Source organism: Carlito syrichta, unplaced genomic scaffold, assembly GCF_000164805.1.
Source record: "Carlito syrichta isolate Samal-C Ts95f unplaced genomic scaffold, Tarsius_syrichta-2.0.1 Scaffold302601, whole genome shotgun sequence".
In the NCBI taxonomy this organism is placed as follows: domain Eukaryota; kingdom Metazoa; phylum Chordata; class Mammalia; order Primates; family Tarsiidae; genus Carlito; species Carlito syrichta.
Genome location: NW_007246697.1, coordinates 676,766 through 697,755, shown reverse-complemented (window position 1 = coordinate 697,755; position 20,990 = coordinate 676,766). Strand labels below are relative to the sequence as shown.

The following is a 20,990-nucleotide window of genomic DNA, read 5'->3' as shown; positions in this document are numbered from 1 at the left end:
AGTGAAGGGTGGCCTAGATTGTTTTATCCACACAAAATTGTGGAGGCACCAAAGAATATGGCAGATTTGTAGGAAGGAAAGTGCTTGGAAAATCAAAGTCATATGCTGCGTAGAGTGCCATAGTAGACGTTATGTAGAGATTTGAATGCAAAAGAAAAATTATGTTGTTACCTGGAAACAATTGCAGAGACTACTTTTTTGAAGCTGGTGAGAGATGTTCATATCTTTTAGTAGAATATATGAATATAATAATTTGTTTCTAATTTTAAAAATAGCATAAGTTAGCCGGGCTCGGTGGCTCAGCCTGTAATCCCGCGCCTTTGGGAGGCTGAGGTGAGTGGATTGCCTGAGCCCGTAGGTTCGAGACCTGCCTGGGCAGCGAGACCTCATCTCTACAATAAATCAAAAAATCAGCCGGGCGTGGTAGCGCGTGCCTGTAATTCCGGCTACTCAGAAGGCTGAGGCGGAAGGATCGCCGCAGCCCAGCAGGTCGAGGCTGCGGGGCTGGGAGTGGCCACTGCACTCCAGTCTGGGCGACCGAGTGAGACTCCAACTCAAAAAAAAAAAAAAATAGCATAAGTTTACACTAATGACTATTTCCATTGAAATAACAACTAAATTTTATTTTACATACATGTGTAGGTATATGTATTTATTTGTAAAACGTAAAAAAATATATATTTACATACATGTCTGTGTAAGTCTATACATGCATATATGTGCATATAAGTATATATTTATAAAAATTGATACAAATTATATACATTTATATTGTATGTATTTATATCTCTGCATGCATACATGGAAATGTGTGTATATATCTATTTAATGTACAAAGTAAAACATTTGCCTTTTTACTTATCATGTAATAATATCATTTTGGCAATAGCATTTTATTCATGAGATCTGTGAACCTCAGGGAATTTCAGTGACCAGTCCAAGATCACGTGGCTGGTCATATTTCTAAAAAAAAAAGCTTTAATTTTTCTAACCCCAGAGTTCATTTTCTAACACATAGAGGTCTGTGCTTTCCAGTATAGAGAGCAGACAAATCTGGGTGGGGTGTGACCTCTAGTGCCTCCACTAAAACATGGAGCTATCTTTGCATGAATTCCTATTCAATTTTTTGTATGCGCAATATAACATAGATTATTCATGACATACATTATTTTAAAGGAATTTTGAAAAATTGTTATTATATAAGCATTTTTATATTGCGACAGAATATTTATAATAGTGCTTAATACCTTCTTAATATAGTATGCCTTTACATCTTTGTAACTTTAACCACTAATTTATCACTTTCTCTCTCTATTGTTAAAATTCAAATTGCTGTCATTTAAAAAAATATCATACAGAAAAGTAAACATCTAAACCTAAACATCTTGGTGGTCAGGAGAAAGTAAAATGCATGATTTCTTTAGAATATGTTTTTAGTTCAAATATCACTGGTTAGAATATATAAATAAGCTTTTGATTCCTGATTCATTTGACCAGTGTTATTTTAACTAAGTTGTTATATTTTACAAAAGCACCAGCAGTGTATAAGAGATACAGTTTCTCCAAATCCAGGCCATTCTATCTAGACACCTGTTATTCTGTTCTATCTATCTCTCTATCGTTTTCCCTATCATCTCTCACCTATCTATCTAATTTATAAATTATTAGTCACAAAGAAAGGAAAAGACAATTTTCTTTGATCCCCGGGGAGGTTGATGCATTTTCTTTCTTTTTTTTTTTTTTTGAGTTGGAGTCTCACTCTGTTGCCCAGACTGGAGTGCAGTGGCTGCTCTCGGCCACCGCAGCCTCGACCTGCTGGGCTCCGGCAATCCTTCCGCCTCAGCCTTCCAAGTAGCCGGAACTATAAGCGCGCACTACCACACCCGGCTAATTTTTGATTTATTGTAGAGATGAAGTCTTGCCAAGTTGCCCAGGCTAGTCTTGAACCTGCGGACTCAGGCAATTCACTCACCTCGGCCTCCCAAAGTGCTGGGATTACAGGCTGAGCTACCAAGCCCAGCAGGCTGACGCATTTTCTAATGTATTTGTCTAAGAATTGCACTTTCTCCTTTGGGGTATATCTGTGTAAGTTTCACTTTGCTTGAGGTTCTTATCTGGTGGTAAGATATGTTGAAGCATCTTGGGTTATATATTCTCTACCCTTTATAAGAGATGTCATGTAGTGCAAATCACATAGCTGGCAGAAAATATGAGTGCAGGGTATGACACCCTCCCTCTCCAAAGACATTGGCTCTGGTGAATTTGTACCACTTAACCTCATAAGTAAAAAATCTTTTTTTTACAGATAGTAAGATGATAATTGTACATTGAATTGGAAAGGATTTCTAGGGATAACAAAGCTAGTGGTTTCATAAGCAGCATAATGTGTTCAACAAGTCTTATTCAAAAGAAGAGTCTAGCACAGCATTTTATATCAACTGTATTCTTTGAACAGCACAATCTGGGAGACCCATGAAGAGTGAATTACAGTAATCAGCCTTCAAAATGACAAAAGAGTTAATCAGCATCTCCTTGCCTTTCTCGTGAAGCCTCTCAATCTGGTGATAACACATAAATTATAAAAAGAAATCTGGATGGATACAAAATGCTTCTCAAATGATAATGCTAAACACAATGGAAAGAAAACACAGACACAGACACACACACACACACACACACACACACACACACACACACACACACACGCTTTAACTTTTTGTGATGACTAATGCTAGATTCTAATCAGAAGTATTCCCTGGTTGATGAGGCATAGGAATGGCTGTTGAGTACTAGGAAGAACCTAGGCCAGTCTAGGATTTAAATTCTTAAACTTTTGAACCAGGGACATCTTCATTTGATTGAATAACATGAAAATAAAAACATAAATTTTAAATATGGTTCACAGCCAGGTAATGTACGTTAGTTTCAAAGCACAGTCATCCCCCTTTCCTTCTTAATCCTCTTACCAAGTTTCACTCCCAATCTGCCTCCACTGACCTGTGCCAAATTCAAATGTCCACTGAATTACATTCATGGAGAATTGAGGGTTCTCATTAGTTGCATTTTTTTGATTAGCTTAGATTTTCAAAATGGAGTTCTGTGGAAACTCTTCTAAAACATGATTGTTTGCATTCCCTCATCTAAAACTCCTGTGCAGTTAATGCTGGTGAGAGTTCAGCAGGGCTGGGTTCTTTGGAACGCTAATTGTAGTTTACTCTTCTCCAAATTACAAGATGTTAGAGTCCCACATTGTCAAGGAAAAAAAGTTTGTCTCAGAAATGTTCTGTGATTTAGTCAAGTCTAACTCATTATAGGAGGGTCTAAATCTGAACTCTGAACTCAGTAGTGTTGGAAATTTATAAATGTTAAAGGCAAAATAGGCAATAAGATAACTTTTATCAACTCAGTGTTTTATTCTGGAATTATCATTGCTATAAAAATTATCTAAGTTGATTTTCTTGGTTGTGAGATTATTTATCAAATACCCACATTGGAAATTTTACTAAATGCCTCAAAAAAGAAAGCATTTTGTCATACTGTTTGTCCTAAACTTGAAAACCCTAATTTGTTGACAAGATGGTGTAGTGAAAACTTAAACATATATAAACTTCTAAACATGTGACTGGACATTGAGAATGTGTGACTGTAAGCATGCAAGGAACATGAACACTATTGTTGCTAGACCATTACTGTGAAAAAGAGGGACACAATTCACATCTTGGACAATGGGAAGCTATTTTAATTGACACCATCAAATGGTGTTTTAAATTAGTTTGTTTTGGCCAAAAAAGGGGTAGGAGTCTCCTATCTGCTTTTTTAAAAATCAAAGTTGAAACCTGTTCACTGCCTGGGCGGACTAGATTTCCCTGGTCACTCTTGTGATTCACCTGCTACACAAATGATTCATGGACTTGAGCTCCTTGCAAATCTCTTATAGACAGATGATTTAATTAAAGTATATGAGTCCAAAAAAAAAAAAAAAAACAGAATTACAACTTCAGAAATTGCGAAGAAAATGGCTCATCTTCAATTTGAGTTGAAGATTTATGGTGCCCCTGTGTTAGAAATGAAGGGGTAAATTGTGTTTAATCTGGAAGATTTCCTTCCAGCGGGGCTAGAGATATAACACACATTAATTCAATAAGAAGATTCTGGGCTAGTCGCAAGAACTTTTATTGCAGATATTTTGCAATATGGGGAGGAGATATCTTAGGACAGAGTTCAGTAAAAATGGAGGAAATAAAAAATATAATATCATCATACTAATATATCTGTTAGTTATTGGAAAAGGGAAAATGAAATAACTGAAATATTTATCAATGTGAGAGTGCTTCAGCTTCATTGTCTTACATTCATACAATGAAAAATTATGTAGCTATCAGAAGTAATGAGGTGAACGTCTACATACTGACAAGAAAAGTTCTCAAAGACATCTCCTGTAAAAAAAAAAGAGAGAGAGAGAGAATCTCAGAACAATTCCTATATTGTGGTAATGTCTGTGGTTAAAAGTTTATATGCGCATTTGTGTACACATACATATCATGGTCTTGAAATTATGCATTCCAAATTGTTAGCACTCTCTAAATATGAAAAAATAAAAGCATAGTGGTAAGGAGAGGGCTAAATAAAGATTTTCAAAATGACTTCACAAGTATAGAAACAATTTTGAATCTTTAACAAGAATATTAAATTACTAGTGAAACACAGACCAGATCCACATGAAACCCTGAACCTGAAAATGAAACATGAGAAACACATAAAAACCCTGAAATTTAAAAAAAAACCAATGATTTTATCAGATAATTTTATTATTTTTTGTGATTTTAGTTTTATTCACATTTCTTTGTTCTACAGCTTACCATTTTTAAAAAATTGTTCTTTTTACTAAACAATTATCATAAAAATGTAGTTGAACAGTATGTTAAGGCTTAGACACGACTATATTAATTCAGATTGGTGTTTTATTCATTTGAGTTGATTCGAATAATGCATTTATTTCTTTCATCTCTCTAATGTATTTGTGAGCTTCAGAATAATTTATCTTTGACCTCAGAGCCTTTAAGCTATTTCTGTATTTACTCCTCTTGTAGGGGAACAAGAGTCTATGATAAATTGTAGGATTCTTTCACTTCCAGGCTTTTCCTGGGTAGATGAGGCTGTGTTGTGATTTATACTTTTATTTGGTAGGCAAGGGTATGCCATTCAGTTTACTTTCTAATGTATATTTTTGCAAGTTATTTTTAGACACACTACAAAATATATTTTTGCAAGCTATCTGTAAACATGTATGACTACAGTTTTTCTCAATGTTGATATCACTGATGGGTACCAGTTAAATAACACAGAAATGGCTAGTCAAATGAACACAGAAAATGATTTGAGTGTGAACCTGATGTGTGCACTGTGTGTGTTTGGATGTGTGTGTGTTTGTGTGATTCACCCATTCATTGCTGAATGAACTCTCTGCCTGAAAGTCAATCTGCCATTTTCCTCCTTCAGCTGTCATAAAAACTGCCCTTCCCAACATGGACAGAGAAGCCAAGGAGGAGTACCTGGTCGTTATCCAAGCCAAAGATATGGGTGGACACTCCGGGGGCCTGTCTGGGACAACAACACTTACAGTGACCCTTACTGATGTTAATGACAATCCTCCAAAATTTGCACAGAGTAAGTGAATTACCTGCATTGGGTAAGACTCAAGTATGATGTTTCTATTTGAATTTATATTATGATTTTTAGTGATATTTTTAAAAAAATTGACACTACTACTGCGTGCTGACTATATGCAAGGTATTATGTATTATGTGTAATTCATACACACACACACATATGTGTAACAACCAACTGACTTTTTATCATGTTACTATTAAACTTATCCTCATTTTACAAATTTCAAAGAAGTTTAGAAAATTTACAAATATCAGGCACATAGAAAGTAACTGAGAATTAGACCCATCATGTCTGACTACAAGATGTGTGTTCATTTCTCTTTGGTATGGCAACTCCCTTTAAGAAAACTTGAGAGTCTGATGAAAATGCAGCTTGATATCATTACTCTCATCTATTGTATAAAAGAAACCAAATCTCCAAAGTCTGAGGTGAGGAAGGCAAATAAGCACCACACTTGTAAAACGTACACTCCCTTCTGCTATTGGAGGGACATCAGTAACTCTAGGCTTTCCTGCTAAGGATATGCTGGCCTTAGAAAGCTTCTCAACAGCTTTCTGGCCAGCCCCTGCCAATGATTCAGGGAGAAAATTATTATCTGCCCTTGTAGTCTTATAGAACACGTTTATTCTGTGCACTATTCAAGTAATACAACAGAGAGATGATTTTGCAAGACCTTTCTGTCATGGGGACTCTTGAATTGAGATATGAAGGATGAATAGGATTAACTGGAACAAGGTGAAACCCGGGGAGAGAGGATGCATAGTGCAGCTAAATGGGATGTTCAAAAGCCCTGTATCTATGAATTCAATTTTTTAATTCCCCACATAAGTGAGATCTGGCAGTATTTTTTCCCCTCTGGCTTATTTTGCTTAAAGTAATGTTCTCTAGGTTCATCTATGTTGTTGCAAGTGGCAGAATTTCTTTATTTTTAAAAACCAAATAATATTTCATTGTATGAATATGCATCAAAACTTTTTAAATCCATTTATCTGTCAACAGGCACTTAGGTTGTTTCAATTTCTTGGCTATTGTAAATAATGCTGCAATGAATGTGGGAATGCAGGTATCTTTCCAAGGCAGTGGCTTCTTTTATCAAAACATCACATTGTACATTTAAAATATACACAATATTTCTTAAAGCCCTATGGAAGGGTGGTGGATGGCCATGTATGGAAATAGAAAGAATTTCACCGCAGTTGGAACACAGAGGCCAGGAAAGAATGTTGCAACAAGAAGCTGGAGAGTTAGGTTAGGCAGGAATTAGCCACACTTGCATTTGTAGACCATTTTAAGTGCCATGATATTTATCCTAAGATCACTGGGAAGCCATAACAAATTTTTAAATTGTAAATTGAGTAGTAGGGTTTTGTTTCAGGGAAATGGGGGGGGCGAAGAAAGAAATCTTTTTTCAATGCATCCATTGCTTGGCAGCCAGTTTAAGAGGTACTTGCAATCATTCATATGAAAGTTGTAGTAGACTGGCAAGCGAGAGTGGTTGCATTGGAAGTGGAGGAAAGTGTGTAGGTGTAATAAATATTCAAGTTAATGATGACAAAGTCTAAGAATAGTTTGCATTTTCTGTTGATGAAAGTAAGTTATCATATCTCTAACATGAGTGATTAGATGCATGCTGGTTTTATTTGCTGGGAAAATAAGTATCACAGAACAACTGGTTTTTAAAGAGTTTAAGAAGAGACAGAAAGAGAGAGAAGTGTATGAATCTTGAAAATTACACATTTGAGGTACTTTTGAAAATTTATCTCGGATATTTCAAGGTAGAAAGAATAGAGGGGGTGGGTTTTCATGAAGAATTTTATAATTGTTATATCTGGCCATTCATAAATAAGACAACAATGCCACCCTTTTAAATAAAACTACTGAAATGAAGAACACGATTTTTTTCTAATCATTTTTCTCCATTTTTTCTTTTTTAGTTGTCATTCTAGTTAATGCTATAATATGCAACATTTCTTTCTCAGAAAATAAGTGTTTCAATCCAATAGTGGTAGGAGAATTTCAAAAGCATTTCCTTTCTTAGAGGTAATAACTATTAGCTGTGATCACACTGATAGAGAAAAGAAGGTGCAGAATAGGAATGGATAAAGAAATGTTAATTTGCTTGGTTTTCCAAGGCTCCCCCATGTAGCACTGTCAGCAAGGTGGGGCTCTTTGCTGGCCTATTTACTTGATAAGTATGACTAAAAGGATAATCTTAAACCTTACCTGGAATATACATTTTAAAGGAAATGAATTAATTACATCAATTATGAGAAAATCTGGAGATTTGTATGCCACATGATGATTTGCAGTGCCTACCTTATGGTAAAGCTATTTAAAAGATGTTTTTGTTCTCCATCCCCATAGCTTCATGATTCTAAGAGAAGTTTTTATACTGTTAGCAAGTATATAGGTGTTAGCATTGTAAGAAACCTCAATCATCATAATCTGAACCAACCTGTTATATTAGGTAAAATGAGCCTTGGTTTATCCAAGGGACTCAGTGATTGAACTCAAACTAGAACTAATGTTCCCCAGATTTGGTGTTACATTTTGGGTTTATAGTTCATAAATGTTTATTTTTCTCTTGTTGTGATTGCAAAGGGGCTAAAAATTTCTAGTTGTCTGAGTTTGGGTTTTCCATAAACAGACACTGAGACAAGAATTTGATTGTAAGTAGTTTCATTTGGAGATGGTCCCAAGAAGCACACATGAGGAAACAAGAGAGAAGAGTAGAGAGCCAAAAAAAGAAAGAAAGAAAGAAATGGAAAGAAAAAGAAAATAAAAAGTTATTATAAAGCCAGCTGCCACTGTAAATGACTGTAGTTTTATCCCACTGGGGAAAGTCTGGACTATTGTAAATAAGTCAAAGAAAAGTAATAACTCAAGTCAACACTACTCTTCCAGAGAAAAGAGGAACCTAGTATTTTAGGATTTTATGTACTAACTCTATGAGTCTTTGAAGACTGCTTCTGCAAGGGCATCAATTCTCTAGTAGTTCTGGTCTGCTATGCAGTGGACAAAATGAATTTTGAAGGCCAGAGAAGACCCTCAGGCAAATAAATTCAGAAATTGGCAGTTAGATGTAGGGCAGGTGTGTACTACAGTGGTAATGACCAGGGGTTTATATAGGTTGTGGTGCCAACAGCTTCCCCTACACCAATGAAAGTGAGTACCACCAATATAACAACTAAAGTGATTTGAATAAAAATGACAGTAATGTCACTAATTAGACATCTCTTACTGCCCCCATAGAAGAATGACTATACCCTATAATTGTATTTTGCCTGGTGAATTTTGAAGGTAGGATATTGGTCTTCAGAGCAATGTGGACTTAAGTAACAAGAGGAGTGTCTCATTGTGTCTGAATAGCTTGCTGCAAGGAACAGCAGAAGTTTAGTAATTGAAATTTTATCAAAAATGGTCTAAAAGTCTGTAAATATAAAGGTAAGTTCAAAAGTGACTTTCAATGTGTTACACATTGCATCTTTCTGTGCTGAAATTAGCTTAATATTTTATGTTGGGCAACAATGAATATCCCCACAGGCAGTGAATGTGATTATATGGAAAACTGGAAAAAATATACACATAGAGTCCCTAATATCCTGATGTAACTGCTCCAAATATTTACTTGATGAGCATATAGTTGGATAAGGTTTATATCTCAGAAGAATCTTTTAAAGAGACCACTCATTATTCTGGGTACTATTTGTCTCCGAGTCTGTTAAAAGACTGTACATTCCACAAGGAAAAGAAATATTTCTGTCTTTTCCATCAGTGTATTGGTAATATCTACAGGAGAATCCAGAACAAAGGAGGTACCCAGTAGATATTTGCTAAATGAATTAATGAATGGTTGGCATTTGTACAATACTCATTGTTTCTCCTCTTGTATAAGGTCTGTACCACTTCTCAGTACCAGAAGATGTGGTTCTTGGCACTGCAATAGGAAGGGTGAAGGCCAATGATCAGGATATTGGTGAAAATGCACAATCTTCATATGACATCATTGATGGAGATGGAACAGCACTCTTTGAAATCACTTCTGATGCCCAAGCTCAGGATGGCATTATAAGATTAAGAAAGGTAAACTAAGAAGTATTTTGTTCATCTTCAAAATTCCTCTGTGAAACTTGAGCTTAAAAGTTTGAAGAGGTTGAGTGGATTTCCTGACATACCGAATCTTAGAGCTTGGAGACATTTAGCTTTGAACTGTAAGACAAGATGACTAGTAGAATCCTTTTGATACCTCCTATCTCTTGGGCCCATTTCTCATGTCAGCTAAAGATGTAGCAAATAGTAATCAGAGTGATGCCAATCTCCTATTTCACCCATTCTTTATCTCCCAGTTTATGCCTCAGTGCTTTTCCTTAAGACACAGAAATTTTCTCAGTTCTTGTACGGGGGACTCCAGCTATGTGGAGAAGTCTGCAGGCAATTCTCAACCAAAGGGGGAGAAAAACTGGTGACAGTTACTATTGTTTGAAGAAACTATTCTGAGGTATATTGTTCAGTGTTCGTAAGAGAATTCTAAGTGGGAACAGACCTCAGTTGCCCACAGAGGTGACAAATACAATGGCTTTTAGTCTTTCCCTGTATAGCTCTCCTCATTTTTTGAGCTCCTGCTTTCTGAAATAACTTTCCCCAAAACATTTAAGTTTCCTAAGTCCTTATTAAGACAGAATATTTAGGTTCAGTTATCCTGGCCAGCTTGACTCCTGAAGAACAGGGCCAATCTTGCTACCATTGGGTAATCCAAACTAACAAAATCAAAAGTTCAAGTATTATGGGAAATGAAGCTCATCTTTGCCTTGCTTCTGAGTGTGGGCTTTCACTGAAGAAAGAAATATCTCAATAACTAGTACAAATAATGTATGACAACTTGAGACTACTTTGGTCAGCAACCGTTTTCTTTTTGTGATAGATGTAAAAAATTCTATATACTATTTTCCATTTGTATGTATCATCATTAAATCTATATTCATAAGAAACTTTTAAGACACAGTTTGTTCTTTTATGAGCACAAAGCATTTTCAAGGAAAAATATTTTATTCTCACGATTATTTTGTTCAATATGCTCTTCATATCTTTGTCACAAAGAGCGTAAAATTAATTATTAAATAAATGTGCTTGTTCTTGAATAAGAAGATGGATGGTGGGCCACACTATTGGGCATCAATCCATTTCTTTTTTTATCAGTATTACATTAATATGATGCTAAGATCTAATTTTGTTCTAACGTTACACAGAGCTCTCCTTCCAATTTCCCTACTCTTAAAATTCCCCATTGAAGAGTTAATAACAACAGAGATCTGGAGTTTTCTAGGTATACTTTTGTATAAAAATAATTTTAAAAATAAATTTTGAGAGAAATGGCTGCATTTATTTTAGCTCTCTGTTAAGCAACACTGTCTTCATACCAGAACCCTGGCTTGAGTTTAGAATGAAGAGTGGAAAAGTATTTAAAAACTCATATTTGAAATGGAGTACAGTATAATTATGCTCGAGTCAATTATTGAAAATTCCAGAGCCACATTTCCCTTGGCTAACAATTTCTAATGTCATCATCATTATTATTATTAACTCCTATATTTTGTTTCCATAATGTGCTTTTATAAATGGAAACAATTAGCCATTTTCTGTATTTTTATTCACTGTTATCCATAAAATTGGAAGTATGTACTTTGCACCTTGGCACTGAAAAACAGATGCATTTTACTCTGGAGAATAATGTGTAAGGAGTTGTATTTTTATAATTTATGGGCCCTCTTTATTGTCTGATAAAATTCTGAGAATACTAGGATGTGTTTGAATACATTGTCATTATGTTGAGCTAAGAATTAAGCAAAACATAGTCTATTAAACTTAATGATGCTTGTGAAGAACTTGACATTGCAACATTGTTACAGTAAAGGTGATTGGCAAATTATGAATATGCTGATGTTGAATCATCTGTTCGTGGATATATGTGCCTAGTAATTTCAGAATAGGCAATGAAGTGAGTATCTGACTTGTTTACTGGAAAATAATGCAAAAAGAAAAGCCAAGTTCCATTACATCTGAATTCAAATATAAAAATCACAAAGTATTTTGAAATAAGAATATATATTTAAGCTTGCACAGGAGCTCTGAAAGAGTTCACTGATGCCAGTTTTTGTTACAGCTTATTTTTAAAAAAATCTGCATTGCAGATTTAAAGTTCAGTTTCTTATGAGAAATTGTAATGCAGACTATTTCTCTGAACCTTGACAGACTTGCATCCTTGAAATCTGAAGTATTGTGAATTGCCAGGAAATGCACTATAAGGGTTCTGATGCACATGGCCTTTTGGTTTATTTAAGGAGACTATGTTTTGCTTACCTAGTTTTATTTACCTAGGTCATTAACTAAAGTTTCTTAGACTTTTAGGGAATGAAGTATGGATATGTCAGAAATATTGTCAGTAATGGTGCAATGAGGTAATTTCAAGTTGCTTTTAAGTGGTTGGTGAGAACCCAACCAAACTAATTTATTTATCCTGTTCACATACTTCCTTCTTCCAAATATATACACAAGTTACGTACATATGTATTTGCATCCACAATTCTTTATGTACCCACCGCCTTATAGTAGAGTACTCATAATAGAGACCTTCTAATAATGTCCTAAAAATTATAGACTTCATTTCAGCCACATGATCAGTAGTGTAGCAGTGCTTTGGAAGTGAAGTAAGAAAATACTCTTTGCTGGGATTAGTGCTAAATTATGCTTTATAATGTCTCCTTGGACTAAACAATAATTATTTCTAGTTCTTTACATTTCACACTCTGTTGCAGAAATGATAAAAATATTCTTCCCAGATAGAGATTGTGTTCAATGCTGCCTTATCTCCCACCAGCAGAGGCATGATTATCTGGCTGATTACTATGCAGGTCATGCCATCACTAGTAAAATTTTATTATGACTCTGAAGTGAAATTTTGATGGCACAATTCATGACTGTGAATATTTTGTGAATTCCAAGTGAAATGAGCAAAACAAAACAAAACAATAGGAGATTAGATTCACTGAGCTTGTATAATAAACAGATATCAATAAATGCCTGTAAAATTTACAGGTTGAATCTGGGGGACTGGAGGGTGATACCATTAAGGATCACAAATGGGTTTAAATGCACATAACTTTCATCCATCAGCATTATACTCATTTGTTCTTGCTGCTGTGATCATTAGTGAGAAACATTCGTCTTTGTCATTTCTTAACAGCCTCTGGACTTTGAAACCAAAAAATCCTATACACTGAAGGTAGAGGCAGCCAATGTCCACATTGACCCGCGTTTCAGCGGTAGGGGACCTTTTAAAGATACGGCAACTGTCAAAATCGTCGTTGAGGATGCTGATGAACCTCCTGTCTTCTCTTCACCAACTTACCTCCTAGAAGTTCATGAAAATGCTGCTCTAAACTCTGTGATTGGGCAGGTGACCGCTCGTGACCCTGATATCACTTCCAGCCCTATAAGGTATTTCTCTTTTAAAAGGAATACTAGCTACTGCAAATGACAAACAAATCAGTACAAAATGCAATTGTGTATACCTTTTGTGTGGCCGCCTTTGGGACTGTGCTAACATGAGCATGGACTTTTGATTAACATATATTCTGTGTGAGCATGCATGTGTGTGCATGTGCACACATGTCCCTACTAAGGACTAAATAAGGAGTCCAGAGCCAGGCACATCCAGATCAATAAAACTATTCCAGCTCTCAGAGAGCTCAATGAAAATGCAAAGTTGCAAATATTTCAGAACACATTTGGGTAGATTTTTTTATTTTTTATGTTTTTGCTTGTTTGGGCATTCTTTTGTTTTCATTTTTGTTTTTAGTTTGGGGAAAGCATCACTAGTCTGTCTTCTGTCTCCTCTGACAGTTACGGTGAATTATATGTTAGAATTTAGTGGCATGAATGAGGTCACTGTGTCAATGCACTAAGAGTCTCCTATCTTATTTCGATGTTTGGTGTTCAGCTTTGAAATCATCTTTTTATCACTTCATGGACGTTTCTCATAGGTCAGCATATCTGGTTTGGTGTCTTGTAGACAACAATCTTTCTCTGCCACTTTAAAAATACATTTTTGTTTATAGTTTCTCTGCTCAGATTTTTTTCCCAGAATGAGAAATAATCCTTTTTTAAAAGTTTTACTGCCTTTTAAAGAAATGAGGCTCAAATCTGCTTTTTACCCCCCTGTTGAACTGTGCACATGTTTTCTCTATCAGTCACTCAAATGACAGTGCAGGTGCTCAAACTAAATAGCTTTCTTCCAAAAGCACAATGTAAATCTATAACTTGTATGCTGTCTCCAAAGGTGAAGTATTGGCTAATGATGTGTTTGAGTGTGAATTTCAAATATTGTCTTATAATATTTGTTGCAAAATAAGAGAGAGAGAGAGAGAGAGAGAGAGAGAGAAACAGATGGAGAAATACAATTTTGAAGAATTGTTCAGCAAATTTCTGAGTTAGATGTCAGCTCATACTAAAGCCTTCCAATTTCCAAGTTTGCAGACATCTAGGGCAGATATCTGTCCAATTATTTAATTCAGGGAAACTTTAGTCAAGTGAGTTTTCTTCAGGTTTATTTATTTGCTTTCAAAAATGTATTAAATTCCTATTACTCACAAGGGTGATGAAACTATGAGACTGAGAGTGAAACCCCACAGAACAGTCAGTGCTCCAAATAATTTGAGTGCAAAAAATTATTTTCAGATCCAGAACAGCTCTTTAAAACAAAATGAAAACTTTTAAAAAACCCAGTCTAATACATAAGAGTGTATCCCATTAAGATAAAAGGAAAACTTCCTGCTGAAGAGCCCAACCTCTAAGAAGATAAAACTCTACCTGGGGATTCAAGGAATAGTCTGTTGGTGATTCTCAGTTCTAAGGAAATTTAACAAACTGTAGACATACACAAAGTCCCTCATTTTGCTAGGATAATTTTATCTATCAAAGAGTTAAGTGTTGAATGTAGGGGCAAGAAGTCTCTAGAAATAAATATATATGTGTATTCATTTTCTGACAATATAGTAAAGCTATACAATAGCTTTATGCTGGAATGCTGATATAAAAAGGTAAACAATATTTGTTGAGTGGATGAATCTGCCCTGTTTTCATGTTACTCAATTTCTTCTGTAAGGAACTAAAAAAGAAGCAATTACCACTTTCTTTACATCTCCAAGCATGAAACAGAATGTGAAGAGTGTAAACAAGATTGGTTCAACTGAAAGACCAGTCAGAAGACCAGTGTTAGTACTTGACTTGACAAGGTTTCTACTTTTGTCAGCCAAGAGTGCATGAGGGCTCAGGAGTATACCAACCCCAGGGTCCTGAGAGAAAATAAGGGTTCAGTCGTCAAGACATTCACGCACGAACTGCAAACATGGAATCTATAGTACCAGTGGGAATGGACTTGCTGTGTGGATGTGTTCTTAATCATCTAGAGATGAAGTATGAAGAACTTTTCATATCATAGTGAAAGTTACCTTGAATTTGCAGAACTGAGCTTAAACCCAAGTTCATAGTTCCCCATATGTTTTTGTACATTTTATAATCCATTTTACAATGGAGAAATGAAAATTTACTGATAATTCTAGTTCTCAAAGAATCAAGTTCTGATTCTCAAAGTAGTTTTTGTTTGTTTGTTTTGTTTTTTTTTTTTTGAGTTGGAGTCTCACTCTGTTACCCGGGCTGGGCTCAAGCAATCTTTTTGCCTCAGCCTTCCTAGTGGCTGGATCTACAGGCATGCACCACAACACCTGGCTATTTTGTTGTTGTTGTTTTGGTTTATTGTAGAGACGAGGTCTTACCGATTTGCCCAGGCTGGTCTCAAACCACTGGGCTCAGGCAATCCTCTTGCTTACACCTCCCAAAGTACTGGTTGATTTTTATTCATGCTGCTATTGCTGTTTTTATTATTGTTACTGATAGGAAAGATGTGTGGAGAGGAAACTTGAGGCAGTTCAGAAATAACTGTCCAGCTTAGAAGCATTTCATTTTCAGGCGAGCTAAAGGGGATTTGAGGCTGTGTTACCGGGAAGAGATGGACAGATAAAGTACCATCTAATGATACAGACATATTTGTGCTTCTGATAGATGTCAGGCAAGTGCTAGTTCCTGGGCATCCAGGGCCCTGCACAAAGAAGGGATGAATATTGTTTCAAAACATTACAGAGGTTTTGATGTGTCATTCAGAAGGTGGGCCCCACACTGTTCTGATTAAAGGTGGATTGTCTCCATGGGATGGGAACTTAAGAATCACAAACTGTGCTTTTCAGCATCTGTTCTGCATCTCTGCAGTCCTCCATGCCCATCTCTACCCCAGTTGGGTTATTGAGAGCAGCTTTCCTTTCTCTATGCACAATTGGTTGATTTGAGTAGAAAATTAAATTTCCTGACTAGCCAGAGCAATGCATAGTTCCTTATGAGTCTAGCAGACAGATTTAGAGCCATTATAATCTTTTAAAATATAACTACAGGACATGTATATTTAGAGAATTACTGGGTAACAAATAGCTATGCATTATTTCCTCTTTAGGGCTGTTGTATTTTATATGCTGACAAGAATATATCTATCTTTTAGGATAATGTTTAATTTGCCATCCAACAAGAAATAGTCATTTATTGGGGGCATCTGCCATGCTAACACATACAGTTATTTGCTGGTTGGTCAACTTCCTTTGAGACTCTACTTCTTTTTGGAACACTGTCAAGATAGAAATAGCATGTATTTTAAAATTCTTACACCTAACTTTGTATCTATAATTATATGTCTGTATATTCCTTTCTAGCAGAAAATAGACAGTGACATACAGAACATTTCATTTCTTGATCTAGCCTGAGCAACATAGTGAGACCCTATCTCTAAAAAAAAAAGAAAAAGAAATAGCCGTGTGTGATGGTGTGTGCTTATAGTTCTAGCTACTCAGGAGACTGAGGATCACAGATCACGTGAGCTCAGGAACTCTAGTTTACAATGAGCTATAAACTCTCCACTGCACTTCAATCTAGGTAACAGAGTGAGACCCTGTCTCTAAAAATAAAAAAAAAAAGAAGAATCCTTGGTGTTACCCTCTCACTTCCAGAACATTAATCAACTCTTCATTACTTTTGCAATACTAGATGTTTTTTAGTAACATATAATTGTTGTGTAAATTGTTTAAAAGATGACATGTTTGAACTTAGAGAATAAGGTTCAAATCATATCTGTTTTACTTCTCAGACAACCAGTCTCTGGAATTTTCTGAGATTTAGTTTTCTCATCCATATGAGATAATGCCATCTTTTTCACAGAGTTACTGAGGTGATTAAGTAAAGTTCTTAAATAAAATAAGTAGTAGCTAGTAGTATTACTGGTTAATAGAAGGCACCACCATCAGTTCTGTATCTTACATGCAAATTAAAAACTTAGCACCATTTTAAAACAGATTTGTCTACTAAAGGAGGCTGACCATGTGCAGAATGATCTGTTTTTTCTTTAACAGTTACATCTGAACAGTCTAATTAACCTCACTTAGTCTAATTTGTCCCTACCACTGCTATGAATATCGTTACTATTGAGTGCTTAATATATACATCAGGAGCTGTGCTAAATATACTCATTTCATTCTCTAACACCTCTTGACAATAATATGTGTAGCCATTATCCCCACTTAATGGACGAGAAAACTGAATATTAAAAGACTAACTTGCCTACTATCACACAAATGGTGAACAGTGTACTAGGTTATGAAACTGAGTATCCATGAAGATATAATACCTATTCGTTACCCCATATGCCACAGTCCCTTCCTTTCCCTGTGTTCTCAATAACTCTGTGTCAATACACTGAGTAGAACAAAATTTAATAAAAATAATGAACTAATCATTTTCTAACTCGCCTTATCAAGTCCTTGATGCATACCAGGAAACAAGGAAAATAAACCAAGTCTGGATTTAACCAGAGTGTGGGTGGGTTTTTCTTTGCTTAGCTGTCTCACTACTTTGTATGGATTTGTTACTATTGACTGTGAGCCATATTGTGATGTACAGGTGTGAGGTAAAAAGAGAAACAATGCTATTTTTATTTGATGAATCAGACATTGTGCTAAGGTCCTATTATGCATTATTTCACTTAATTCTCACAAAAGACTCGATAAGTAGTCAGTATGACTTAAGTTCTATAGAGAAGGAAACTTACAAAGATGAACTGCCTGTGCATGATGCTACAGCAGGTGATGCAAGATGAGGGTTCAAACCCAAGGTTCTTCACACTATTGGCCACTATGTTCATGCATGCTCTAACTGGTTATGGAATCTTGAATAAGGAGTAGAATGATAACAGCTGATGTTTACTGAGGTCATGCTTTGTGATAGGTACTCTGAAACATTGCTATATGCAGTAAATTATTTATATTTAAGGTGAACATTCCTAGTACAGAGTAGGTATTAAACATTTTAAGTTAGCTCTTTCATGTAAACCTGGTATGGTCCATTTTTTCCTCTCAGTACATTTATTTGGAGTATGTATTGGGTGCTCCCTTAGCTTTGAGATGATATGGAATTGTTTCTAAATAAATCACTTCCTATTTGTTTTTGAACATTCACCTTCAGTAAGACTGCATGAACTGCTTAAATTAATACTTGAAATGATGGTCATTCAGCTGGCAGAATAGGAGGCTGACACATGATCTTAGTAGTCACGGTGCTCTGTTGTCCTAATTCCTGCCTTGAATGTAAATATCCACTCAACACAGGAGCATTGCCTTTATTTTCCTACCAGTATTCTGACATTTTAATAATTCACCTAAGTTACCAGGCTGGCTGTTCATCAGCTTTTCTCCTGAAAATACTCCTTATAGCCATGAGATCCAATAATGCTATAAGTGGAAATATTTCATACTGTGGAGAATTTGGTATTAATTTGGACACTAGACTGTGTATTGATTGAGTCTCCCCTTAATCTTACAATAACTCTCATTTGTGATAAGGTCGTAATGTCTCTCTCTCTCTCTCTCTCTCTCTCTCTCTCTCTGTATATGTGTGTGTGTGTGTGTGTGTGTGTGTGTGTGTGTGTGTGTGTGTTAAGAGCACTTAATATGAGATCTACCATCTTATGAGATTTATACATGCACAATATGGTATTGTTAATTATAGACACAATATTGTATAGCTAATCTCTAGATCTTATTCATTTTGCACAACTAAAACTTCATGCTCATTTATTAGAAACTCCTCATTTCTCCCTCTTCCAGTCCCTGGCAATCACAATTTTTCTCTCTTACTCTTTAGGTTTCATTATTTTAGATAATTCATATAATTGAAATCATGTATTATCTGTCCTTTTGCAACTGGCTTATTTCACTTAGCATAATGTCTTAAACATTCATTCATGTTGCATATTGCAGGATTTTCTTCTTTTTAAGACTGAGTAGTATTCCATTGTATCTATAGTCCACATTTTCTTTAGCCATTTGTCAGTCAATGCATATTTAGGTTGTTTCTACATCTTGGCTATTGTAAATGCAATGAACATGGGAGTTGTAATATCGCCTATGTTCTTTATTTTAATTCTTTGGATAAATACTCAGAAGTGGAATTGCTGGATATTATATGGTAGTTCTGTTTTTAATTTTTTTGAGGGACTTCCATATTGCTTTCCATATCAGCTGTATCATTTTGCATTCCTTCCAACAGCATACAAGTGTCTAGTATAAGCACCTAGTATCTTTAAATAATTAAAACTTGGTTCATTTAATTCCTGAACTCTCATGACCAGATAAAATTTAGTTTTCTATCAATTCAGAAGCACCAACTCTTCCAACATTGTTTCAAAAAAACTCACTATACCTGCTAATTCAACTAACAGTAATTAATTTATTAATGGATTACGTACTCATCCATGCATTCATTCACATTTATTCATTCATTTATTTTTTACTCATTTTGTTGTCGGACTGATATAAATTGAGCCTATAGTTTTTCAGGAATTTTCCATAAAAAGACAGCCACTGCCTTTGTGAGCCTCTAGTAATAAGACTGGCTGAATATCCTCAGAAAACCTAAGTCCTTCACAGTAATCTAACTAGTCTTTTATATATGTTATCTGAAAATTTAAAAAAATGAACTCAGATTATGGGACTTTAGAGTCACATGAACGAAAGTTTGATGAAATTTGAATAGAAGCAACCATAGATATCCAAGAATACCAATAACGTTAATATGAAAATACCTCACACTGTAGAGAAACTTATGATAATTTTGAAGGTGGACTGTATTTATTATTTTCTCTCATTTTTTAAATTTTCTTTCTTCCTTCTCTCTCTCTCTCTCTCTCTCTCTCTCTCAATTATTTAGGGGAGAAAACATTTTCCTTTTTCTCCTTAAAGGAATAATATATAATATGTGATGCAGGGACTTCAGAATTCTGGAAATAGCAGGACTCAGATAATATTATTTATTAAAGCAGTTAGAGCAACCAGTGGAGCAATTAGAGGCAAAAAGCTGGAAACTTGTAGATGGAATTTTTGATACTCAAACTGCATGCAAGAAAATGTTAAAATGGTTTCTTTAGGCATAATAACAAAAGCTAGAATGAAATTAAGCAGTGAGAAAGAAACAGTTGGAGTTCAGTGAAATATAATAACTGATTCATAACTAGGGGGTTTATTTCATTATTTGTGACTCTAAATAGCATCTTCACTTGCAGTTGGCTGAAAATTGTATCTTCCTACAAATTTTCCGTATAGAGGTTGGAAACCAATGTTGAACAAAACATTTTTTATGACATAAAAAGTGCATTTATGCCTGTTAAATTTGAAAAATAGATATATACTGTCTTTCTCCAAGGGCAGCATCTCCCTAATGGAGCTCTAAGAAACACTATTGAGACTAAAGATAGTGTGATCAGACCTGGTTTGAACTCAGGTGTCTGCAATAGCTCACAGGTGAGTCGCCAAGGTGCACTGCATTCTGTAGGAAGGAGAGAATGTAAACAGAACATTTGATCTTAGAACCTGTTTTTTGCTCTGCAGAGCACCCAGAGCAACAGAGAAGGATGCCGATGTGAGGCAAGGGAGGGCACACAGGCTCCTGTGCAAAACTGTGCTCTAGATACAGATGCATTGTGCAGTGCAAGTAACATGACACTTGTTTCCAATAGATTATGTGTCTCCTTGTTACTCTATGAATTCTCCCCTTCCCTTTTTTTTTTTTTTGTTTCTTTCCAAAAAGCTTATTAAAGAGAAAAAAACTCATGACATCAGTGAATATGTTCACTTCATTTTACTAGACAAGAGGTCAGCCTCTGGGCCAAATCTGAC

The 20,990-nt window shown here is 35.4% G+C and overlaps 1 protein-coding gene across 3 annotated transcripts in view; it reads left to right on the top strand.

Moving 5' to 3' along the window:
* Window positions 1-20,990, top strand: part of CDH8 (cadherin 8) — a 416,549-nt gene that overhangs the window by 225,904 nt on the left and 169,655 nt on the right. For all 3 annotated transcript variants that reach the window (XM_008057004.2, XM_008057005.2, XM_008057003.1), the window contains exons 5-7: window positions 5,500-5,667; window positions 9,566-9,753; window positions 12,911-13,164. In XM_008057004.2, coding sequence (XP_008055195.1) covers window positions 5,500-5,667; window positions 9,566-9,753; window positions 12,911-13,164 — 610 coding nt within the window. The remainder of the gene's footprint in view (window positions 1-5,499; window positions 5,668-9,565; window positions 9,754-12,910; window positions 13,165-20,990) is intronic.